A 27,071-nucleotide genomic window follows, 5' to 3' on the forward strand; every position below is an offset into this window, starting at 1 on the left:
ACCAGAGGTATGTATTTTGACCCAGAAAATCTAGAACAGACGCAACCTACCTGAAGCAGGTCAAAAGCTGTGAAGTTATTAGTCTGCAACAAGACAGACAGATGGCTGTCAGAAATACACTCCATAATAACACAAACACACAAACAAATAAACAAACAACAGTTTATTCTAGGATTGGAGGGCCACCCAGCATCCCTCAAATAACATACATACAAAATACTAAAACGTGTAGTTTTTGGCTAAATGTACTCGTCCTGAGATCAAATCTACAAAAACTAAGAGGAAGGAATCCTTAAAAAAGGTTGCAAAATAACCATTAAGTCTGGAGTACTGTCTAACCCCCCCCCCCCCCCCCCCATGTCCAAACTATATCTGAAGTAAAACTGTTAATATTTCTTAAAACAATTATTATCCCTGGTACATGTGTTCCACAACATGCATATAACCCTGTTGCCATAACCTTTTTACCATAGAAGAAGATTCTAGCAGAGAATCCCGGGATGTCGCATCCGGACTTCACATCATCAAACAATTTTCCAAAAGGGATCTCATCTCCTCTATTTGTTATGTTTTTTACACCATAGTTAGCCTAGATTGAAGGTCTCACTCTAGCCCATAGAACCCATATAATAAGAATAAGACCATTTTTACCGTATCTTGTACTTTTTCCCCTCTTTAGTTATTAGTAGCAGCTGGCTAAACAACAGCTTCTCGTACAGTTTGGCAACCATGGTACCTGCAAAAGGTGGTAACAGTTTTGTAAACCATAAAAATATAATGTAATAAATAAAAATCGGACAATTTATCTGTAAGATGAGCGAGTCAAGCTTTTGATTGTTTAAGTACTAAAATCCAAAAAGTGAAGATTTACTTTTCATAAATTTTAAAGCCCAAATGTCCTCTAATTTTGTAATGACCTAAATAAATAAAATTATGCTTATGTCTATTTCTTTTTATATTTTTGGTGACACGAGTACAAAATTTTTTATTGTGTATGTTAAAGATTACGTAGTTTATAATTTCACAATTTAATTTTAACGAGACCATAGGGACTAAAGAGTTTTTCTCTGTGGTCTAAATCAACAGCAAATTCTAAGTGTTTGAAAAGGCATCAGAATAAATGTTTTCTACGTCCTCACTTTAAAAATATTTTTGAATAATCAATATTTCAGTAAAAGTTACCAATTTAGTATACCAATATTTAAAACAAAGTCTATTTTCTCGCACTTCAAAGTAGAGAAGGGCTCTAGTTGACTACATTACCCACAAAGCACTATGCCCCCTCCCCGCCCCCCCGTTAAGCTTGGCCCTGCAGCTGCGGGGTTTGGACTTGGAAGTGACGGCGCTGTGTAGCTGTTTTGTCGGACGGAGCGTAACTTTACGGCTGCTTCGGGTGTGGCTTTAAACGTGAGAAATCTGTGCGCGAGGCGGATAGAACGCGGCTGACGACGAACCTGCGCGCGCGCGCGTCAGACACAGACAGACAGACAGAAGGTAAACCATTCCTCTCCTGTGAGAAGTATCGAGAGTGAGTCCAGCAGCTTAACCCTGCCGCTGGGATCGGTGTGCTCGATTCAACAGCTGGAATAATAGTGTGAATGTGGTCCGAACCGCGCTGACGCTGCCCCGGTGGTCTGCTCCAAGGACTCGGTTCAGGTCCAGAAAGGAAAAGTTCGCTTTTTTCCCCCCCAGAGACACAGACAGCGGAACTCGGGTTTACCTATGTTGACCCACTGAGTAACTAACGGGTCTTTCGGTGGAAACTAAAATCGTTCGCTACTTCTTCTCCAAGTTTAAACCTTTGAAGGAACGAGTTTTTTTCTTCTTTTTCCCCATTTTTTGTTCTTTTTAAGAGTTAGTCGCGCTTGCGGATGAGCAGAACCCATCCGCTTTCGTTCGTCGCATCTCATTAGGGGAAGTCAAGTCGCCTTGCTCAACTCGAGCGCTCGCGCCTTGCCTAAATTACCGGAGGAGGGGGGGCCGTTCGGACTCCGTGGTTGAATACTTTTTCTCCAGGTGTGTTTCCCCCGTCAGCTGCAGACCTGAAGCGCGCACTGGGAACCATGGGCTGTACTGTGAGCCAGGAAGACAAAGCCGCGGCCGACAGGTCTAAAATGATCGACAAAAACCTGCGAGAAGATGGAGAGAAGGCGGCGAGGGAAGTGAAACTGCTCCTGCTGGGTGAGTCTGCCGTCACGGCTCGGGTTTTGTGGGGGAGCAGACCAGAACATTCAGAGGAAATCCACTCAAAAAAAAAAAAAAAAAAAAAAAAGCTGAAAAAGTTGAATTAGTCTCAGGAAAAGTGACAGACATGGGGGCTGCTCTGCGAAAGTTTGGAGTACTAGAAACAACAAGTTTGGATACTTGGAAAGTGGGAAAACCTGTTCCTCCACAGGCTGTGTGTTATGAGATGTGCCAGGACAGTTGGGGGAAAATGCCCCTTTTCCCTCCCTTTTCTCCTGAACTGAAGGGTCAGGCTTGGCACAGGCTTCATGTTAATGAGTGGGCTGGTCTGTGCAAAGACTAGTGTGAACAGAACAGCCGCGACTGTTCCCAGCAAACACGCACGCGCAAACACAGAGAAAATGAGTTTTTTTTTTTTGGCCTCTTTGGTTCTCCTAATTTTCTAAGGAGTTTCCCGTTCCACATTCCAGTGCTGATCTCCACTTTAGGAATGAGGCTTTCCTGTTGGATTTATTTATATTTCAGTCAGGAGAATCCACGGCAACTGTTGCTCTCTCTCTGCCTTCAATTGTACAGAAGTAAAAAATCTTTGAGGTGTTTTTTCCCCCCAAAGATGAGGTTTGATACAACAATTATGTAGGGGTAATGGCCAACGAAGTGTGCATTATCACTTTTTAATGCACGCCGTGGAAGCCTTAACCGTCCGACGCCAAGTTCAAAGGCCATCAGCCCGCTTATACCATGGTCACTTACTTACACTTACATCTTTTACTCCTTAATTCTTGTTTTTTTTTCTTCCAATTTGGATCGCTTAGTTTTGTCACAAAAGCGGACTATTTGTTACGTGGCACGACGCAGCGCCAAACCACATAACAAATAGTCAAGGTCGCTCCGCACCCTTGCAGTCAAGATTCAGCGATATAAAGCGATATATATGCTGATCTTTCCGATGACTTGAATAAAGCATCAGTTCAGAGAGAAAGTTCACCTCTCACAGCTTGTTTTTGTCCAGATGATGAAGCAAAAGGTTGTTTTAAGGAAGCCGGCGCAGTGATACAAAACATTTAAGCTAGGTGACCGCAACTTCTTTTTTCCCTGTGCGGTTATCCCGTGATATATCACTTTTTAATATACACCCAGCAGCCTATCAGAATCGAGAATTCACCCGGACCGTGGTATAACCGCTATTAAACTCTCATCACCTTTGATCTATTGTTAAAGCGTTCCCAACGGTCTTTTAAATATGATTATGTAATTTTTAGTCAAAAGAAGAACTTGTTGTTTTCTAGAACATAGTTTGTGCCGAGCGGCAGGAGTTCATTAGAAATTTGCCTCTGAGTTTTGGGTGCAACTGTTGGCGTGGGGTAAGTCTGCCTCCACTTCCCATCACCCATAACTGAGAGCTCTCTGTTTACACATTCTCCCACTAGTTTACAGCCCCATACAATCCCAACCTAACAACGCTTGTGCAAAGTACACACCGGACATGTGATGCCCCTTCAAGTACGCACTAAACACGCGTTCTTGTGTGGTCCATCGTGATCACTCGGACATGAAGGTAGAGGCGTCTGCCGTTTTCTCGCACATGTCCGCCACCTACAGTTGGAAGAGACAAAGTGCAAAACGATGAAGTGGAGCAAATCTCGCTCCAGACTGTTTTCTTCTTTCTGATTTATGAAGAACTTGGTGTCATAGAATTCCGTGCAGTAATTAGTTTCTCCTCTATGATCAATTTTCAAACAGTAAGCACTTTCGTGAATCAAAAGGGACGCCATCCATACGTCACTATCAAATCGGAGTCCCTGATTGGTCAGAGTTTGACCGGATTTAATTTGCACGTTTTCTATGCAGAGCCTGAAAACGGTCCTAAAATTGTGCGTAGCTACACATAAAGGTGAGAGGTTTGAACACGTAAGCCCAAAATGTGCATTAACATAGACTTCATTGGAAGTAGTTGCGCGTTGCCAAGAGCGGTGTGAATAAGTGGGTGCATCAGAATGGAGCAGAGCAGGAGCTTTTGGCCCGCCCATTTTAGCTTCTACGTTACATATAAACTCTTTCCAAACTCTATTTTTTCATCTGCTTCTAAATCACCACGATTGAAATAAAGAAATGCTCATAAATACAATCTTAAGGTTAATATTCTTTTTATATGTCCTTCATCATGAGAACAAGGCCCCAGGAACAGGTTAAAAACGCCCCAGACACAACTTTTCTTTAGGCCACAACCTTGACATTGAAAGACATGACCATTTGTACATTGGAATGATGCCGCTAAAACAAAAGTGCTTTTTTATTTTCCAGGAAGTCAGTCAGATGAAATGTGCTCAGTGGAGCATTAAACCAACAGCAAGTTGACTCAATCAGTTGTTAAATCTTACATTTGGTGAAGTTTACCTTGCTTTCAGATACAACCCATTTACATCTAAAGCAAGCGGCTGGCTTCAGTCACGACATTTCACTGACCTGCTGCCTCACAAGGACAAATGCCTTTAGATGTCGGTTGTTGGTAGTCGGCTACAGACATCTTCAACCAAAAAGAAGAGCTTCTAATTGCACATGGCAGCTCTGAAGGGGCTTTGAGGGGAAATGGATGCTGCCACCCTCCCGTCTTTCACTCTCAGGAGCGCGCTCTGCAGCTCTGTGCGTCTGCAACCTGTGGAAAGGGTGGGCCACTTTGTTTCTGAACTCCTGAAGCGTTTCTGCATTCAGTTGGTTATGCTTTACATAGAAAGGTAGTAGAGAGTGTCACGGACACCTACTGTTTTCACATGAAGATGAACCAGATTGCCATGCAGATAAGAGATTTTCCATTCTCTGCTTCGGTTTGAGGAGCGTGTCGTAGCATGTCAAACCTGCATCTGGATGAAAACTTGTAGTGTCTTGTTTAGAATGCAAGTTGTTTTTTTCCTATTCTAGTAAAGTGTTCATACTTGTTTTTGACAAAAAGTGAACATAAATACGCAAATACAAAAAAAAAGTAAATACGTCTTATTTATTTATATTTTTTTAAATGAAATGTTCTGTTTTCGCCTTTACCAAGTCTATCCTGAATCGAAGAAAAACTGCTGACCTTATTTTTTATTTGGTAATTTATCCTCGTAATTTACCTTGTTTTTTTTGTTTGTTTTGTGTTTTAAATCTAAAAAGGCTCCCAGCTTCTTGTTACATTCTTGTACTTTGCTTATTAAACCTGAATTGACCAAAATAGTGTTTGAGTTGATGATATGGAGTAAAGCAGTGAGTTAATCCTTTTTTTTTACGGTAGTAATCTAATCACCAAACCCCATTTTTGAATCTGTTTTCTTTCTGTTTCTGACCAATCAAAACTGTTTATTTTTAATATTTGTAGTGCTGTTCAGTCAAGTTTAATTAGGAAATTAGGTGGTAACTGCTTGGCATGTGTCTTTCACAAATGTCTCTCCTAAGAGGCTGTTGGTGATTGTGGTGTTACACCTACAGACGGTCATTAGTTAATGCAGCGGGTCTTCATGCAGTTCAGGCTTGAGGGCTCATGAACAATAGGGAGGGGCTTGCTGACAGGTTTCCCTGTTGGTTCCAGTCTGTGATTTTGACATCTGATATCCATCTGGTCCTTTGAAGAACATTTGAGTTAAATGTATTCACTTTTCTTCAAATCACAAGTTTTTCCAGGTCAATATTATCATGGTCAAAGTAAATATCTTGACATGTTTATACTCTACGCTCTCTGGACATGTAATGCTTTCAGTGGCACGGAGACAAACTGGCTGTCTGACTGAACAATCCATGTTATTTTCTAAAGACGCTGGCATACCGACTGCTTTCTACCTCCGAGCACAGCTCAAGGCTTCGGCCGTTCTGTGTCCTTTAGGTATCTACCTACAGATGATGGTAGATACCTGTGCATCCAGAAACGTTTGCAGTGGAATGTGCTCTTTTAGCCAAGCGTCTTAACATGCCTTGGGTGATGGCTATTTAACTGAAGCTGTTGCTGAAAAGCTGATTATGATCTCACACAGACAGCTCGGCTTGCATGATTCTTTGATAGGCCTGAAGTTTCCCCTTAAGTGACAATATGAGTAGTACAGTGGATGTTGCATGCCCTTGCAGTATTAAGTTGTATTCCACAACGTCTTCTCTTTTAGATAAACAGGAATACCGTCCCCAGGCTTGAGAGGACTTTTAGGCTACATTTACACTGCAGGGCTTAATGCTCAATTCCGATGTTTTTTTTAAATCTGATTTTTGTTTTGCAAAGCCGTTCACATTTCCAATTAAATGCAAACTTTTGTGATCTCCTGTGTGACCGTGAAATGACCCAGAAGTGACCCGCATGCGCAGAAGAGTACTCGATGGTGAACGACGTCACTGTTGTTTGCGGAAGTAGCTAACGTTAACAATGGATCTCAACAACAGTGTTGTCAACAGCAGAGCTCTTTTTGCATTATTAAATTCATTTTCACAAAGGAGCCAGTACAATTACAATCTTCTCATTTTAAGAAGGCATTGGAGCCAGGTTCATCTGTACCCACTGTTGTGGAATGGGGATGTGTATGTGCTGGGGCCGTGCGCCCGTGTGTGTGTGAGAGGGAGCGCATGCAGCGAGGTAGAGAGTGAGGGGGGGCAGTGGGGGGCAGATTCATGTTGTGTGTTAAGGAGAAATAAGAACGATAATGAAAGAAGGTTTTCCCCAGAATAAATGCTATTGACTCTTTATTAACCCGCTCTGGAGAATCTGAGGGTCCGAATGGGGAAGTGAACCCCAAAGGAGGATCCGCCTCTTGGTTCCCCGTGCTTCTGACCACGGTCGGAAAGGGGGAAAAAAGTAATCGCAGGAAAGGTTCAACACCACGCTCGGCCATTTTGCTGGAAATTCTTTTTAAAACTGCCCGGTTGCGATAAGAGCCCTTGAGTTTGGCCTGCTTAGAGCTGTCACCCCAAATATTAATCCAATCGGTGACCTTACTTCCCTTCCACTGACTGGTCTCGGTAGCATCGTCCGCCATGGTTGATGATTAGGTTCTTGTTCCGCCCACTTCAACGCAGAATGATGACGTTTGTAGCATATCGATGACATACGGGACGGATACATGTGGCCTGGCCGGTCAGACGGCGGTCGCGTTTAAAAAGATCTGATCTGTGTCGTTCAGACTGTCAAAAGATCAGATACAGGTCGCATAGGGGCAAAAAAATCGGAATTGGGTCGTTTCAGCCTGCGGTGTGAACGTAACCTTTGTTTCCAATGTGTATTTTTCTTTTTTTGTGTGTGTGCATTTTTTCTGCATGGTCTTTGGCTTTTTTTTTAACAGTGCTTTTCAGCAGAAGTGCAGATTTGCTGACAAATCACCTTAACTGTTGCCATCTTAGAGAAAAAAAAAAGTTTTTCCTTAGTTCTCTTCACTGCAAACAAAAGTGCAAAAAAAAAAAGGCAAAAAACATTAGAAAAACAGTTAGCTGCCATGGCTGCAGGTGGCTGTGTGACATGTGACCACATGACAAAATTGAGGTTGTGGTTAGCACATAGACTCACACACACACCGTTAGTTGAAGTTTCCTCCACCCTAACCAGCAGTGTGCTGAAAATGGCAGGTCAAAGTAAAGTGAGTTTTAGTGACTCCATCCATGGGACCAGCAACATGCCAATCAATAAAAACCCTTTATAATCCACAAATTGAGGTTCTCATACAATCAAAATGAATGTTTAAAAAAGAAAAAAAAAGGAAGTCAGCTTTGCCCTCATAATTGTCATAAATAAGAAAAAAACAAAACAAAATACAGCCACCTTTCTAACACTAGGATAAACGTGTTTCTTTTTTTTGGTGTGATGCTATGTCCACACCGGGCTCAGAATTGTGCGCTCTATGACACCAAATCTTTCATGTATGGGAATAGAGAAAAAGATTTACAAGATTTGCACCACTTCAACATTTCGCACCAAACCTCTTCCAACAGTGAGTACATGCACTAATATTAAGGAGCGACACGCCACTATAAAGACCATATGCTTAAAGCCTTCTGGAATGGCTGTTTAGTGCTTTCTTTAAGGTGCCACACATGCCCTGTGTGTACGTAGTGGAAGACTTTAAATGGGAACCGCAACATTCTATTGTCTTTTTTTCTAGGTTTTGGAAACATTTGGCAACACAATGATAGAGCTCGTGCTCATCTAAGTCTCTTGATCCATAATGGTCATGCAGAATTAATGTTGCCACGGTGATGTTCTCTGTCTTCTTCACTATTAGACTTCTTGGCTCTTTTCCATCATCTAGCTGTAGATCTCAGAAACGATGTTATATCTGAAAAGGTGTTTTGTCGCCTGTCTGACGGTATTTTATCAGCAGTTTGAGTTGGAAGAGTTTGCTTTTTCTGCTCACTGCAGATTTTTAGTTGTGCCTACAAAGTTGTCAGATGTTTGTTTTTGAGCTAAAAAAAAAGTCTTTAAAGTACCACTCCAATCATCTAGTATAATAGTGTTCCCAGTAGTCATTTAATTATGATTCTGCTGATTTGTAGGCAGATCAAAAACCTGTGTTGTTTTCTGTTTTCTAGACATAGTTTCTGCAGAGCAGCAGGAGTTCATTATAGATTTGTCTCTGAGTTGTGGGTGGCTCTGTTGGCACGGAGCAAGCCTTCCCTCACTTCCCATCTCCCCCCCCCCTTCTTTTTTTTTTACACTCTCTCCTGCTAGTTTAAATCCCCTCACACCCCAGCCTAACAGGAGCAGTGCAACAAAAATGGCGATATTGGAGCTATCCAATGTGGCCTGCCAACTGTAGCTTCTGTCGGCTCTTTCAAACAACTCTTTTTTTTTTTTTTCATGTCTGCTTCTGATTCCCAACAATTTGAATAAATACATACACAGAAATGCAATTTTGAGTTTTCTTTGAGTTTCTTTATACATGTCCTTCATCATCAGAAATATACCACAAGAACATGATAAAAACCACAAAAACACCATTTTCATTGATTTGGGTTTTTCCATTAAAAAAAAGAGAGGCCAGGACTGTTAGATGGTCTCAACCTTATCTCATTCAGGATCAATAGTGGATGTGTGTGTGTGGTTGTGGTGGTGGTGTTAGTCATGTTTCTTGGTGTATAACTCCGGCTGAAGCCCATTGGGTGGTATTCAGTTTAGGTGGTGGGCTGTGGGACGATCTTGACCGCAGGTTTAGCCCAGCATGTCGGATGATCTTTCTCCATTCATGGGAACTTCATGTTTGCGTGTTGTGAGACTGGGACATAATGGAAGCAATGCAATTATAAAATCAAGTTTTATAATGAACTAGTTTTATTGCAAAGGTAACTTAGGGTTCAGATTTGAATGCATGGCGTATTAATGATCACATTATATAGCTGAAACAGATATCTCAAGATGTCGCTTCTGTTTTAGTTTTTTTTCTTCTATTTGGAAGAGCTTTGTTGTTTTTGATCTGGTTTCTCCTTACAAGGAAGCTAACTTCTGTCAGTAATAACGGTTTTTCTGTTCTCCAGCCTCTACATGTTTCTGGAATTTTGCTTTGAACAAGCTCGAGGTACTTGTTGTTTTAAACCAACTATTGCAGGGAATCGCCATACTTTTCCAAAACACAAAAATCCTGAATGACTGGATCTTTGCAGGGTGCAACGCTTTGATTTCAGAGGTTGGTTGTATTCTTGCCTGAAGTCTTGTGCACACTGATCACGTCTGACCAGTGTGCAACATGACCCGTTTCTCAGCGGCACTTGTGCAGACGGTGAACACCTCTCGTTAAAGTTGGTAGCAGCACTTCAGTATGTGCCAAGGGTAATTACAGTTGGTACAATGTAGAGTTTCTCAGGATAAGACCAGTCAGACTTGCCTTTTACACCTGAACAGCTCTGTTTTTGTAGTACAGCCTTTAATGCCCCCTCGATCTCTCTTGTAGGGGTTTTAATAAGCAATAGAGGCGTTTTAGCAGACATGTCCAGTTGAATGAAATGACCAGATAAGCAAATGCCCCATGTTTTGAAGGTGACTTGATCTTGTTTACTCAACAAGCAGCAGCACAGTTAGCTGGATGACGCACTGGATTGCAGGTCTTTGAATGTGTTGGTAAAGAGGATGAATATCCTGCAATTACAGGGAGAGCTCTGAAGATAAGACCTGCTGCTGCAGACTGTGTGTCTCAGTGCGTGTCCACAGAGACTGGTCCACATACCCTCTGCCCTGGAAAAAGCAGTGGTTTAGAAAATCCTCCCCACCTTTGGCTGCAGCTCATGTTTCTGCCTCATTCTTGCATTCCTCTGATAAATCCATGAAAAAGACATCAATATGTCTTGATAGTTTTTTTCTTTCATTTTCCTTTTGTGTGGTGTACATTTTTAGTTCCTCATATGAGAATTCATTCATACTCTGTTTAACAGAAGGTGTGAAGACATTGATTACATTTCTGCTGTGGGTCCAACAGCTTTATCTTCCAGTTCTTCCTGGATTCTGTTAAAAACCCTCACATGTTCCGCTGATTCATCTGCTTAAACTGAAGCCACACGGAGGCAACTATCAGAAGTTACGGGGTGGGGGGGGCGCTGTTTTTTTTCTTCTTCTCAGCCTGGGGGAAGCATCTCCTCTTTGCTTGCTGCTGTTTTCACATCCCAACAACAGTAGAACAAGAGAGCAGAGAGCTGGGAAAATCAAATCTCTATTTTTCCCAAAAATAAATCGTCTTAAAAAAACAAATTCGAATGGATCGATTATTCGCCCAGACCCATTTTTAGTTGTATAATTTCTTTCTGTAATCTAATCTTGCTCCACTTTCCTGAAATTTTTATTCACCTTAAAGCTTTCTTTCTGTGTTCCTGTGTTCAATTGCCGTATATTTTGAATAAATCTAATAGACTTTTGCAAATTATAATTGTGGTTATAAATTATAACAAAGCTATGAGGGAACCTGCTTCTGCACAGCAGCTCTTCAGCTTTCTCCACCTGCTTCTTGCTGACAGAGTCTTATTGAATTCGGCCGCCCCCCTCACCCCTTAAAGTCACTAACACATTAAATCTATACATCATAATGCGCTGCCCTTCTCCGCTGCTGGCTCAGGCAGACCACATCATGATCTATAGGTAACACGAACTCTGTTGGTTGGATCAGAATGGATACAGTTCTCTGGCTGGTGAGAGTTTACAGCATCAGTAACTGACTGGAGGAGTGTTGTTTGCTCATTAAACCCGGAGCAAAGCAAGTGTCAGAGCAGGGATGACTGTTCTACCAGCAACACAAGGCAGTTTGTAGATTCTTGGGGGAAAGAATTGCTGATGCAGGATTTTTAAGTGGGAAGCAACGGTAAATAACAGCTTGAGCTGCAACGCTGTCTGTCTGCTACTCGTCTGTATTGAGACCATTAGCCATGTCGTCATGAAGGTGATGACTATGGTTAAAATCCATGGACCGTAAACAAGCCTGAAATGATTACATTAAGCACAGAAAGTTATTTTTGTTCTCTTACTAAAAATTGTAATAAAGTGTTCTTGTTTTCATTCAGAGGGAACATGTTGCCCTTCTGATAATAATTGTTAGTATTAACTCTGAAGCTACATTTCCCCAGCCACTGCTGCTAAAAGCAGCTGTTTTCTGCAAACATTCGGCTGCCTGCTTGTTTGCTGGGCCCCTGACAGAATGAGCGGGAAACCCAGATTACTTTGAAAAAGATCCCACCGTTACCGTCAGCTTCATCTCTGGGACGCTTAAAGTTTTAGTCTTCAGGTCACCTCAACCCTCTTCAGTTTCTACAATTAACTGTATTTGAGAACTGGACTGAGTGACCCCCCCCCCCCCCCCTGGCATTCCGAACAGGAAGTACCTGCTGGTCCAAATATCCATTCTAGCTCTAATACCTTTTCCTAATGTGTTCTTGGGATCTGACATGGCTAAAATAAATAAATCGTGTTGTGAGTTGAGTTGTATTTACATGATGTAGTTAAGGGTCGAAAAGGAATAATAAAACCCAGGACGTGCTGAGGTAACTTGTCTATTATTAACATACTCATTAGCATTCAATTCCGAAGGCTACATGCTACGTATCCGATAATGCATCACGCATATCACATAATGCATCTCTACCGATCAAGGTATCCCTGTAACTGGATAAAAGGATAAATGTGCATCAGAATACTATTCCGTTCCCACACATTAATAACTCCGTGGGCTTTATTTATGTATTTAACCCATTTCAGATCCCGGGCTCCGTAATAATCCTCTTTTTTTTCCTGATATTTTTCCTTTATTGGAAGTTATTAAAGTTATAAACGGACCAATCAGAGGCCTCAGTAAAAGTACGTCGTCTCACGTTGAATGTTCTGATCATTAGGTTGACAGATTCCTTAGAGCCCGCTTTCAAGGCTTGCGGTTAGGGCTGTAACGAGTATCCGAGTACTGGGAAACTCACGATCTGCTCCTGAAAATTCCAGTACGGATATTTGCGATGTCCTAGATCACCGACTTGTGATCTTTATAAATATAGTAGAGTGTAGTAAAAATACAATTCAGGAACAATGTATTTATTGCTTTAAAGTGCAGAATGAAAATGAAAATGTTTAGTTTATTAACAAATAAAAGCCAAATGTGCAACGCTACAGTCACCGGGAGTAAACAAATCTTCAAAATAAAGTGTTTGTTTACATTTTTTAGTCATTTCACTTTTGCTTGTGTTTTTTTGTGTATTTTATTATGAGGGGCTTATTAAATTATTTGATTGAGTATAGATTCGTGTTTTTTGCATTCCCTTTTGTTTTTATGTACAGCACCTTGAGCTGTGTTCTTTACATAAAAAGGTGCTTTAGAAATAAAATTAATTTGAATTTTGAATTTGACTCAGACCAACCCTGGCCAATCACTGCTTATTGACAATTTTTCGTTCCAAAATGGCAGTGTCCGCATCGCGAAAAAATGGATTTTTCAGTATTTAGTATTGGTTAAAACCAGTATTTTAATTGTAGGTTAGGCCTGCACAATATACCGCAAATTTATCGTTATCGCGAAATCAACCTTGAATGTGCTAAAACAATCTCATGGCAGCTTGAAATATTGAACAAATGAAATAAATCCCTTAATGCATTTAACCAATCAGAAGGACCCGTTTACGTTGTTGATCAATCAGATGAGCCCTTTTATGTTTGATGTTTGCCTCCTACGTCGACAAGGGTCATTTGGAGTATAATTTTTAATTTAAGTGTTAATTTTGTATCAGTGAAATGGAAATGGTGTTTTTGTTTTTTTTGCTATTTGTTTATATACCGCAATTTATATCGTTATCGCAATATTAATTACCAATATCGCATATCGCGAGTTTTCCTCATATCGTGCAGCCCTATTGTAGATTAATAGGTGCGCTAATAAAACGTTTATTTGCTTAAAGCTGATTTTTACTGAGCCCGTGTCCTTACATTGAAAAACTAAAAAAGTATCTTGTTCCCACAAATCAATATCTTGTTTGCACAAAATAATATTCCGTTCCCACGAGATAGTATTCAGTTCCCACGAAATACTATTTCGTTCCCTCAAAATAATTACTTCGTGCGAAAGAAATAATCAATTTGTGCGAACCAAATAATTAATTCGTGCGAACGAAAGAATTATTCACGTCATAAGTCATTCATAAACACGGATATACTCTCCATCCGGCCGCAAAAGCCGCTTTCAGTGGTAACTTCTGTGTCTCTGTGACCCACATTCGTTCCAGAAAGGAAAAAGAAAAGCAAGAATGATCAATTTATTACTGTCTCAATGAATATAAGTAAAATCATTAGATTTAGGAGGCCCAAGCTTGCTGTTTTACCACACCGCAGCGATTCTCCGGAAACAGCACCTAGCTCCACCGCAGAGCTCTTTAGCTTGTTTTGCTGGCATTCGGGCACCTGTCCAGGTCCAGTATGGGATATTCTCGTTTAGGGTCGAATAGGAATAATAATATTCAGGACTTGTCTTTTATTAACATACTCTTTAGCAGCCATTTTACAAGGCGAGTAGGCTACATGCTATGTATCCCATCGTGCATCACGTTTTCCACATAATGCATCTCGACCAATCATTGTGTCCCTATAACTGTAGTGTAACAAGACAAATGATTGGCTGGTCGTGATGCATGACGCATGATGGGATACGTAGCATGTAGCCTTCTAGCCTTCGGATGTAAACTGACTGCTAACGAGTATGATGCTTTTGTAGAGTTTTTTAAAATAAATAAATCTGATCTCTAAACATCCTCCGTGTCTTCAATGCAATGTAATGAGACCCACACAGACAGAAATGTGAAGGTATCTGCTGTTAATCCAACTATTGCTCACATCCGTATTTATGAAGCTAGTAGTAGGAGCTATGTCCAGTAGGCGAAGCAGCAATCCGTGTTTATGAATGCGTGGGAACGGAATATTATCTTGTGGGAACGAAATATTATTTTGTGCGAACAAGATATTAATTTGTGGGAACAAGATATTAATCTGTGGGAACGAGATACATTTTAGTTTTTTAATGTCAGGACACAGGCTTCGTTGGTTTTAATCGCTTGGATTTCGTTTTGTTTTGTTTTTCTGAGAGTAATCAAACATATACATTTCTCATACTTAATAAACTGCTTTCCTTATTAATAGGGGTGCTCCGATCAGGATTTTTGGGGCCGATCACCGATCCCCGATTGCTGGAAGCTGTATCACCCGATACCGATCACCGATTACAGGGTCTATTTGAAGCCTTCTATTTATCATGTAGCATAATTTTTTAAACAATATTTAACAACAATGCACATTAAGTATTACAATTAAGAGAAGACAACGCATCATGAATTGACAACTGTGTATTTATTTGGAAGCAACATTTCCAACAAATAAACTTAGCAGCATGTGTTTGGTTATTAGGAACAACTTAGGACTTAACTAATACAACTTTCCTGGAGAATATATAAATAAAATAAGATAAGACATAACATCTGAGTCTTTAAATTTAGCTTTAGGCTACTTTTAAAACTGCAACAAAAAAGGCTATAGCCAAAATATTGTTTTAAGTCAGTCAGACATTGGTTATTGAAATATTTACGCCCTGGCAGAGTGTAACGTGAATCTAAATAGGACATGAGTCGCTGGAACCCTTCGTATTCCACAACAGACAGAGGCTGGTGATCTAGGCAAATGAATTCCATTATTTTGTCTGATATCTCTTTATGCTTCTTACTGTCCCTGCTGTAGGGTTGCTTTCTTTGAAATGTCTCTGTTACTGACAGCTGAGTGAGTGGCGCTTGAGTTGCTGAACTGTCTCGCTCTCTCTTTGCGCTAGCTAACTTTGAAAACTGCTCATATTCCTTTACGTGACTAACCTTCAAATGTCTGATGAGGTTGGTGGTGTTAAAATGTTTTGCGTGCTTTCCGCCTCGTGGGATTTGCTTGGTACACACGTTGCAGATTGCTAATGTATTATCTTTTTCGCACACCACGTAGAATTGCCAGACCGGTGAAGCCATTTTTAGCAGCGCGTAAAAAAATCGTCTCGCGAGTTTTGCGTCATCTGATCGGCTTTTCTGGATCGGCCTTTATAGAGACGGCCGATCAAACATCCCAAAGCTATAATCGGCCGATTATGATCGGCGACCGATCAATCGGAGCACCCTTACTTATTAAATTGTGTTTGATGTTTGACCCCCCCCCCCCCTGCATTTAATAGAAAAAGAAAGATTACACTGATTTTCCTCACCTCATCTTTGTTTTTTCTTTTACGGTTTTATCAAGCATTTTTTTTTTTGCCATGGCTGCAGACTGTGTCACATGTGGGGCTGATGTTATTTCCTGTTTCAGCCTGTCACAGCCCCCTTTCCCAGCCCTTCTGTCACTTCCTCTTTCAGCTGCTTCTTGTACAAGAAGTACGTGCGAGTCTTTTGTTTGACTGATTGAGGAAACCAGCACACCCATCCTGTGTCAGCTGTCTGGTTTTGGTTTGGAAATTGTAGACTTTACTCACTGTCAATAAAGCTTTAACATGCAAGAATGAAAATCCCCCGAGCTGATTTTGTTTTCTTTCTGTTCTTAAAATTCACATGGCGATCTTTGCTTTCTACTGATGTTTCAGTATGTAAATTACATAACGCACTGCAGCAAGGTGTTCCGCAAAACCTCTTCGGTCATTTCCTGTGTACTGGTTTGCATGTGTAGAAATACATATGGGTTTAATGTGTTACTTTACACTTGTAATGTGTAGTACTCACATACAGTTCTCAATTGGAAATGCTTCTAGCGTCATACTACAGTAATATGTTAGCATTACAGCAGCATGTTAAACTTGCTAAAGAGCCTCAAACTGAAATCCTTTTAGCAGAGCTGAAAGCTGGAACCAATGAGAATCACCACCCTTTTTTATTAGCCTAAGTGACGCAGTCAATGAAAAAAATCATCCAGTAATGCAACAAGTAGCAGATAAGAGTGAGCAACAAGTGAACGGGCACAGAGGAAACAAAAATGAATCTTCATTTCTGTGCCAGTCTGTTATTTCTCTGCTTGTACAGAGTTTGCATAACCAGACTCATCAGTGGTAGAAATGTTTTTCTGACCACATGGAAAGTTCTGACCGCCTGAGTTGGGTCGAGTTCCATGTAATTCAAAAATCAGTGCAGTTACCAGCGTAAAGCCTTATTAGTAAAGCCCGCGCCGTGACCGTTAAGGTATTGACTGCTCAGTAGCCGTATGACGCACGGTGACATGTCATTTCTGGTTTGGAGATGTGTCGTTTGGCGTGTCTGTGCCTGCTGCTTCATCTCCTCCATAACCCTCAGCACATTGAAACTACGGAGTTTGGCAGAAGCAATTAGTTGCAGAAAAGATTTTAAAAAATAATAGGAGCGTTTTTATCTTTGACAACATGGTAAAATTAAAAATATTCGTTTAAACCACATTAGATCGCAGTTTGGTCCTAGTTACAAATTGCATTAACATTGCATGCTCTCTGCATCGTCACCTTTTTTAAATGTTAACAGCATCTGAGCAAAAACTTCGATATTTCACCACATTTTAGTATAATTGATGGAGTACAAATATTTTGAATAGTTTCTCTTTCTAACTGCAGTTGATATCAATGGTTTAGTCTATTTCAGTTAAACTGAGCGAAACATGTTTTTCATAAAGGCTTAACAGTAGTTGTATGCATTTTTCCAAAGCCTAGAAGAGATGTTTTATCGTTTAAATTTGGCTAAATTCTTGAGTTTTCCACTTGTTTTTGTTGAAGTTTAACTTTTTCTGAGACACTCTTGGAGAATTCTGCAGCTGTCAGCCTGTAAGTAGCTTTTACTTTGCTTCTACTGGTTGTGTAATTTTGTGTTAAATGAGCCTCGTGAGCCCAGGTCACTAGTTTTTATTTTATTTTAATAGTAAGCAGTTATGCACATCTAGTGCACTTCCTTAGTGTGGAATCAAGTCTACTGGTAAAGAAAAGGCGGCCTAGAAGACTTGGAGTGTAGAAATGCATTCTTAAGGTTTACGTGCGTTTATAATCGTGGTTCTTTTTCTCACGGCTTCATCTTAAAACAAACGGACCAGCATAAGCAGTGACTTGAAGTTAAAGTGACCGTCAGAGTGGGAAATTCCCAGGGGGGGGGATATATATTGGTTCTACTCAAACAGCCTTGTTTTCCATGAAGTGGTTTCATCCGTTGTGTTTGAGTTTCTCTGGCAAAATTATAATCTACTTTTGGCATGACTGTTGCACAAAGTTGCAGAGAATATATCCTATTCTCCCTTTTCTTTTTGACTTATTTGTGTTGCTGTTAAATTCTAAAATGATAAAAATGACTGTCTCAGGAAGATTACCGTAGTCTTCCAGACTCTGTCAAGTGTTTGGGGCTAAAGTTTAGAACAACAACAAAACCGTTTTTCCCAATTCTTCAGAATCTCATTACTTAGAAATTCAAATACATTGCAGTTCTTATTTTGCCTCTGTGTGTTTGTGTAGTCACAGTATTTAGACGGCTGTTGCAAAAGGAGCAGCAGTCTGTTGGATGATGTGTTTGTGGATTCGTGTCCTTGAGCTAAGAGTCTAATATTGCAGCTTAAGGAAAGTATTGAAGAGACAGAAGCCTCTATGATCTTTATTTTCTCTTCTGCAAACATAAACAATAGAGGTGACACACCAAAATCTGGCATGTGCATTCTTTCAAAGTCACCTATAAAAAAAAACCAACAACTCCAGATTGTTACTTTATACAGCCCTTAAGTTTTAAACCTTTGAACCCTTGGGAGGGACTTCTAGGTTGTAACCAGTTTCATAATAGATGTTAGTTTAAATGATGAGAGATAAAGAATTGTGATGCAGACAGTTTAACCAGCTCTGCTGTTATCGGATTCATTCTGTTCCTAGATGGTTTCCTCGGATCAACTCTCAAGGAGAAGACATCTCAAAGGTTAAAGCTCTAAGTACTGGTTCTATTGCATAGTGGACGGCCTTTAAAATAAATGAACCTGGCATGACTAATACTTTGCAGCAGTCTAGAACCTCTCAATTTTAGAATAAATGTTCTACTGTACTGTCAACCATGTTTAGAATTTGTTTTCATGTTATAAACCACAAAACTTTCTTTGTATATGTAATTCCTTGCAATGCAAATGTATTAGGAATGCAGCTCCATGTGTTGGTTTACCTGGAACAATTGCCAACCTTTTGCTCATCCTTCTCTGCCTACTCTTCCACTTTTGGTAAAGTCTGATGGTCGCAGGTTGTTGTCAGTGATAGTGGTCCCTATCGGGAGATCTGCCCTTTATGGATAAATCCAACTGCGATGTCTGTTTATGTTTGTAGAAAATGTCTATATATTTGTGTTTTTAAACCAAATTCTATTTCTTCTGTTGATATGTTAGCCAGAAATCGAGTTCTATAGCAGATGCGATGACTTTATAGCTGCAAGATCACTTACATGCACACAGACTCAACTAATCAAAACTAATAAACAGCAGATGATAAAAGTAAAAAACGCATTTTCATTATAGCCAGTTGTCACAGAGTTACTCCTCTCCCCAACAGCATTTGTTAACCCTTAAACACCAGAGCTGTCCCCGCCAACAGGAAGCGCCAGACGCTCTTTGAATTACTGAAACTATTTGACTGTTTATGCAATTAACATAATTCCAAAGGATTTAAAGCACTTTACTAGTGTAAAGTGTTGCATACAGTCGCAAAGCTGCTTTTCTCAAACTTCCAAATCCTTTGAAGTTTAGTCAACTATGTAAATGGTTGAAGACTTATGGTAGTTCAAAGAATGTTGTCACTGGAGCTGCAGATCTGGGGTTGAAGGGTTGACATTGAAACATGTCCTTTAGAATTGTGTTCTTATTTTTATAAAAGGAATAAGAAAAAATGTGTTTTCCCGTTTATGTGGTCAATTACAGCCGAAGAGGAACATTTTTTATAGTGAAATCACCAAATTAAATTGGTCTCGGAGCTTCTCCTGTCCACATCTCCTGAAGAGCAAGTAAAAGTCAGATTGGGGTTGGAGAGCATGTCTGTTTATAAACCAGCTATTCTTGAAAAGTGTATGTACTTAAACATTAATTAAAAAAAAAACAACCCAAAACATCAGAAACGTTTGTCTTTGTGCTACTATGCAGAACCTGTGTGTTGGGTCTAAATGAGGTCAACAAAATGAAGCTCAATGCCACTAAAGTCTACAGGCTAGCCCAAAATAACCGGTACCACGGAGTTTAGATGTGTGATTACAGAGCAATGCAGTCAACAACACACAATTACTGCCATCAACAACATGTTCAGGGCAAGGCCATTACATGTAGGCCTAAACTATAAGCATAAATCAAACTTTAGAGATCACGATGGTGTTAAAACCTAACTTCAACTTGGAAAAAATGTACAAGTAATCAGTAAAATATTTCAAACTGCATTGTTAAACAGATAAAATATTTTCATTATTTTATATTCCATAGCAGTTTTTCATACTTGTTGGTATTAATTCTAATGGAGGCTCTTTAAGCTCGTTTTTTAAACTTTTTTTACCTCCACTTTGTGGGTTTTCACAGGTCTGTCCCTTCCCGTCACAACCCATTGTGCATATCACACATGAATCAGAACCTTCGTCATAAGTCACCCGAGTCAGAGCAGCCAAAAAACACAGAATAAGGAAGAGAAAATCATACACAAGTCGCACTGGAGTATAAGACGCACTTTCAGGAAAAATTAACTTTACAAAATACAGGAACAAGAACAGACATTTTATCTAGAAAGGCAAATAACAAAAATAAAATAACAGTAATAGACTGAATATATTCAACATCACTACTGTAACACAATGATGCTTCTTTAGCTTTATGACACAATTTCTCCTATAAAGGAGGAATTGAAATGTCTAATATATTACAATAACATTCATTCATTCATCTTCCGTTTTGTCTCTTTCTGGGTCACGGGGCTGCTGGAGCCTATCCCCGCCACTTGTGGGCGAAGGCAGGGGACGCCCTGGACAGGTCGCCAGTCTGTCGCAGGGCCACAATCACACATCCATTCACTCTCACAGTCATACCTAGGGACAGTTTAGAGTTGCCAATTGACCTTTGGAGCATGTTTTTGGAGGGTGGAAGGAAGACCCCGGAGAGAACCCACTTATGCACGTGTAGAACATGCAAACTCCACACAGAAAGGTCCCCCATTGCTGTTGTGGTTCAGGTCCCCCAGCCCGGACTTGAACTGGGGGCCTTGTGGCTGTGAGGCAAGAGCGCTAACCACTGTGCCAACGTGCAGCCTTTTAGAATAACATATGAACAATTATTCAGATAACCAAGTCAACTAAGCTCTTTATATCACTTAAATCACTAAATCCATTGAATTCTTCAGCCTCCGTGTTGCTTTGGAACAATCCCGTTAAGCCCGGCGTCAGACTGAGCGCTGCTTCTTCTTCTTCGCTGCTGTCAGTAGCAAATACTGATGCACACACATACAATGCACTCTAGCTGTTGTTGCTATTTATTGTTTAAAAATCCCACCTGAGAATGAGTCACTCCAAACCAAACCCTGCAAATCTTAGTCCATTTCCCTCTGTAGCATTGTATTCGGCCTCTGATATCAGTTATCATCTCAGTTTAAAACCTACTTCTTATGACTGTTAATCACTTTGAGCCTTAATCATTGTACAAAAATGCTAAATAGATATTTACCATAACATATTCACTTTACAGTTCTAGTGCATTTCCTGCATAACACATTAAAACGCCAGCACTGACTTTCATTTGCTTCTGCCCCTGAACTTCCATGTCTCCTCATTTTGCCTGTAATACTCTTATTCTGAGCACCACTTGGGCATTGGCAGCTGCTGCTCCATTTAGACCTAAATAGCATTCCCGTTGGCATGGTTACTAATCACAGATGTTTGGGGGGGGGGGCATAATTTAAAGAAGAAATCCTTCATACAGTTTGGCATCTAAACCATAGTCTTAAAATAGTTTACATTTTCAATGGGTGTAGAAGAGGGAGATGGAGTTGGGAGGGGTGACGGGGTAGCAGAATTAGAGTGCAGTAAAAGGATGGGGAGGTTTGGGCGAAGGTTAACCTTGTATTGGAGTAAAGGAGGCTGCAGCTGAGCTGCTAGCAGGATCACAGTCCTGAAAGCTTTGGGATTTGTAATTATGTGGTTTTCTGTGGGGCCCTGGTTTGGTGGGCTCCTCCTGCACTCGGGCTCCTTTTTAGCCCAGGAATACTGAGTCAGAGAACCGAGCCGGGGTGGGACCCAGCCCACTGTCTAACCAGGACCAGGCAGACAAAGTTTTCAACCTTTTAAATAAATACTGATGGCTTTTATCATAGAGAATATTTGGTACTTAGAATATTTGATACATATTAAATGAGAACGTTCTTATTTTTATTGATTTATTTTAGTGGTTAAAGTTTGCCTTGATAGTAACAATTAACGTTTATTCTGTGTTAACACTGGTAGAGAGTAGTTGACACATTGTGTAATAATTTGAATGTTTAGTTAGAAAAATCATTACATGGAAATCTGCAGCCACCAATACAGAGGTCTTGTATCTGGAGCCACAGGTTTGAGTTGGAGGCCGATCTGCACACTTTTTACTGCAGTTACAGTTGGAATAGTCTACAGCGCCGCCTGCATGTGGACTCAACTTTAACCAAATGAAACCCAGAGCCAGGTGGGGGGGGGCATACACAAGCTTTCCACTATTGTTGTTCTCGGATATCAACTTATCCGTGGTGCCTGTGGAGCCATTTTTTTTTTGTTTCGTTTGAACATTTGTAACAGACTTTATTGTTTATAATGTGTGAGAATGAGGTCAATTGAAATTCTTCCTAAAAGCACTGGCTCTGTTTTTCTGTGTTCCAAGTAGTGATTTCAAGCTACTCCGTGAGCATGCTCTTTGCTCGCTCTGCATTTCAAAAGCCGACTGAGCTGAAAGCAGGATCTGACGCACGGACTCAGACTTACCCGCAATGTGTGCCAGTTGCCACTCTTTGATTTCCTGTTTTTCTGCATTTAGAAAAAAAAAGCTTGGTACAAATAAAACCTGCAATTCTAAGTCATCTTTGATTTGACGTAAGAGAAATATCAAATTAAACTTTTTGGAAAGAGTTTAGATATAATGATTTTGGGCTGTGTTTGGCTTTCTTTTAATGTTCAAATATTGATTATAAACATCGGCAGATTCAGAATTTTTAAACCACTTTTATGGTAGGTTGTGCTTTAATATCAAAAATTCTAAACCGTATTTTTTGGTGGGATAAGTTGTGAGCAAATGCTTTCTTAAGGGGAGGGACTTTTGTACTTTTTGCTACTCTAAATAAAGCTTTCTGGTTTACGTAAGAAAGCTGTTTGCTTAACACTAAAACGTCTCAGTCACAGAGTACAAACTTGGAGTTTCTAAGTTGTGTGTTTTGTCATTTTCCCTGGTTTAGTTATATAGAAGTTGATGGCTGTGACTCATAGGATTCTGCTCTGCAAATCTCATGTTGCCATAACTAAAGTACATTGAAAAGCTCCTCCAAACCAGATTATATATCTATATTGTTGATGGAAATGGACATTCTAACATGGGAGTCAATGGAGGATTGCTCTTTTCTGCTACCTGCCTCAAGTGGTGAACCATTTGGTACTTCCTGGTTTGGATCAAATTTAGATCGGAAGACAAGGGTTTAGATATTGTGGTAAACATAAGTGGAATTTGAATGCATGTTATGGGAAGGAGGAGGCAGATGAGAGGGCCTTTCGTTTGTTTTGTTCTTGCTCAGATGATTTCAAACTCATCGGTGACGTAAAGATCCAGTGCGGTGCGGCCCTCACTTCATGAATGAAACTGTTGCCGCTCTTCAAGAGAACAAGAAGTGGTCCGAGCTGGTATGCGTGTGCAACTGCAGGCCGGGGGAACAGGAAAGGTGGGGGGGAGCTGTGCATTGCGTTTCCTGTGAAGCAGGAAGTGAGCAAGGTCAAACTGCAGAAGCACTGTGAGCTATTGTTCTGAGCTACTGCTTCTGCCCAAGTTCAAAACCAATGCTTCACTTGCACCTCACTTTTTCCATTAGCCGTTGCTTCATCCTCGTTGGTGCATCCAGCTTTGGAACAGTAGTTTCTAGCCAAAAAGACATTGTGCTGTTCACACGCAATGCAACTGTACTTCATTATCTTCCTGCAGCCTGCCAACCACATGAAGACTGGTATTGTTTGTCCGGCTGTTTTTTTCAGACTCTAAAAACGTACATTTAAAAGTCAACGTGAGTCTAGCCTGCACAATATACCGCAAATGGATCGTTATTGCAATATCAAGCTGTGCAATACGCATATAGCAAAAGACAGCGATAATTACAATAAATGGTTACCTTAAATGAGCTAAAACAATCTAATGGCAGCTTGAAGTATTTAACAAATTAAGTAAATCCCTTTATGCATTTGACCAATGGGATGGAGCCTTATTATGTTAGATGTTTGCCTCCTATGTCGACGAGGGTCATTTGGAGTATAATTTTTAAAGTGTAGAAATAAAATAGGAATGATGTTTTTGGTTTTGTTCTTTGTTTGTATACCCCAAATTATATCATTATCACAATATTGATCACCAGTATCGCGAGTTTTGCTCATATCGTGCAGCCCTGCATGAGTCTATGGTCCCTTCATGGCTTTGGGAGCTCTGAGTTAGGAAAAGTATCTGACTGGAACATTCATGTGAAGAGCAAGCTGTGACCTTTTTCATTAAAGAAACATTTAGCAGTTGATTCTGCATGAACACTGACGTCTGTTTTGGTCACGTGTGTAGAAGTCATCTTGCTGTTGGGAGACGGATCTAATATTTGTTATTCAAGGTATTTTTTTTTTTCTGTCAAGATCAAGTTTTAAAATGTGCATTTTTTTTGATGCAACACAGCTACAGTCAACATTTAATATTTCAATATGTATTTAAACTGAAATGAAAACAAAAGAAGTTGGCACTTTTCAAACCAAACCAGAAACAGAAATTAAGGACGTTCCTTTAAATGAAACGGTTTCGTTTCTCTTTTTAAGAATCATAAGCACTTCTGGTCAAATAAAGCTTATATTTCTGAAGTGTAATGCTTGTAAAATATTTATAATACCCCTAGTTTACCAACAGACGTGGATTAGTGGTTGTCGTAAGTCTATTCTACCCTCATGTCCGTATGTCCAACACTGCTAAATCCTCCTCATGAATGTGCTTTAGCGTGTGCAGCTTCACATGACGGAAGTCCGTCATTTCATAATCAGGTTTTTTTTTTTAAAGCTTCCTGTTTTCTTCCAACACAACTCATATGTGTCTAAATTATTCTCGCTGCTTTTTAAAATAGATTCTTCAGAGGTTTAACAAAAGAAACCCACGTTTAAAGCCAAAGCATCATTGTCTCTGCATTGTGTTGGATTTGTTTGTTAGTTCCCTTAAAGCCATGCTCTGTCTTCTAATTTAGCATCAGATAAAAGAGAAATGTGCTACAAGGATTTGTGTGGATTCGAAATTTAGGGACAAAAAAGTTTATTGAAAATGCTTGTTTTGATGCTTAAATTAAATTGCAATTTAGTACAGATTGTTCCTCTTTAAATTGTCATTAAGTTTTTGTAAAATCTAATAATTTTTTCATGTCAGAATTGTTGTTTTTTTTTTTTTTATTGGGTGTTGGTGGACACAAAAAAAATGTCAGGATCCTTTCATACATGATTTTCTTTAAGTTTTTTATTTTATTTTTACATTAAAGGATTCATGTGTTACACAACTTTCTGGATGTGTTTGGTCTGCAGTCATTGTGTGCAAAGTACAAGACTTGCTGTGAGTCTTTCAGGTCCTAAATTTTAGTCGGCAGCCGGCAGAATTCTGTGAAATTCAGCATTTAAAGCATTTTGTTTTTTCAGAGCTATGAACGTAACTTTTAGCTTGTCGGATTTGTTTTAGCGTGCCACATAGTCGTAAAGTAAAACCAAACAGGGCTGTAACCAGAACAAAGATAGAAATTTGATTAATTACAGAAAAACTAACTGAAATTTGTTTTACCTGGAAATGAAAATACAGAATCAGAATTAGATATAAAAATGCCTTTTTGTGTATAAAAGTGAAATGTTCTTCAATTATTTCTTTTACTCAGCATTTGTCATGGATGTCCAGTTCAGTGAATGGTAATTGTAGAAGTATGGAAAGATCCAGATAGGTCAGGGTTTTAGCGCTCTGGTTTCTATAGCAATTATCTGTGGTGTGGTGTGGTGTGTTTTGAAAGCAAACAGGTCTGTTTTGACACAATGACAAGCTGCAAGGATGTGAGCGATAATCATGGAGAGCCCTGATGACTCTTTTACTGAAAAAAGTTTTTTTTTGTCACTAAACAGACCGTTTATCCAGTTCAGTGTTTTTTAATATTAATAAATATAAAATAAGCAAACATACCTAATTTGTGGTTAGGCGTTATAGGTGGATGTTCTGTTCTTTATTTAGTAAAGCTTTTGCTAACTTTGGTTCATTAAGCATATCATCTGGAGAAGTCTGTGGTTTTGTTTTTCCCCGTCAGCTTTTAAACAGCGAGTTGATAACCTTTATCAATAAACCTTAATTGGAAAACCTTTAGTTTTGCAACCATTTGCAGCATGTTGCTACATTGTTGTTAGACTGTACCTCTGCTGGTTGATAGACAATGTGGGGATGAGGAAAGATGAACTGACTCTTTGTCATCAAGGTTTTATTTTTGTCACAAATAGATTTTCTGGTCTGCTGCTAATGTGTCAACATTAAAGAGTGTCAGGAACCCTTGGTGTTGTGGTGCAGCAGTATTGCAAAAGTAGACTGAACCCCAGCAAGTCATTAAAAAATCTTCTGTTCTGTGGTGTAAAGCCATTGACTGTTTGAGAACTGGACTGAGCGAGTATGATGTCACCCATGGAAATGGCGTGCGTTCCGGCTCCAACGCAGTTGTCTTTTTTTTGTTGTAATATGGACATCGCCATCGCCGCGCTGGGACCAGAAATCGTCAGTAGGCAGTAAGAGTCTGCCACTCTCTCCAGTCAGGAAGGAGCTTCTTGGAAGTCCACACCCCTACCACTAGAGAGCGCGCTCAGGCTCAAACGCTCAGCATGAGACCACCTACTTTTACTAAAGCATGTGATTGGTCAGTTTACAACTTGATTTGCTTGCACTACAAAAGAAACTTCATGAAAAACATTAGGATGATCAAGATGTAAAAAAAAAGGGGATCAGAGCAAGAATGGATCTTCTGACCAATAGATTGACTGAGTAACAGCTGTTTATTTCTCTATAGAAGTCGATGGGATTTTGGCTTCTTGGAGACAGCAGGTACTTCCTGTTTGGAACGCTAGGGGGTGGGGCTACTCAGTCCAGTTATAGTCAATGTTTAGAGCCCATTTATTTGAAACTAATTATCGCTTTTTAATGTTTCGCCTTTTTGTAAAACACATTTTCTTACAAAAAT

At 39.9% G+C, this 27,071-nt stretch overlaps 1 protein-coding gene across 3 annotated transcripts in view; it reads left to right on the forward strand.

Annotated features, from left to right (window-relative positions):
* The first annotated feature begins 1,284 nt into the window (after positions 1-1,284).
* gnai2 (guanine nucleotide-binding protein G(i) subunit alpha 2) overlaps positions 1,285-27,071 on the forward strand; it is a 46,820-nt gene continuing 21,033 nt past the window's right edge. Inside the window, 2 exon segments of one of the 3 annotated variants that reach the window (NM_001105092.1) lie at positions 1,444-1,494; positions 2,017-2,181. In NM_001105092.1, coding sequence (NP_001098562.1) covers positions 2,064-2,181 — 118 coding nt within the window. In that variant the 5' untranslated portion in view covers positions 1,444-1,494; positions 2,017-2,063. 3 annotated transcript variants of the gene reach the window in all.

The sequence above is a fragment of the Oryzias latipes genome, chromosome 5, assembly GCF_053564925.1.
Source record: "Oryzias latipes strain Hd-rR chromosome 5, Olatipes_Hd-rR_3.1".
Lineage (NCBI taxonomy): Eukaryota > Metazoa > Chordata > Actinopteri > Beloniformes > Adrianichthyidae > Oryzias > Oryzias latipes.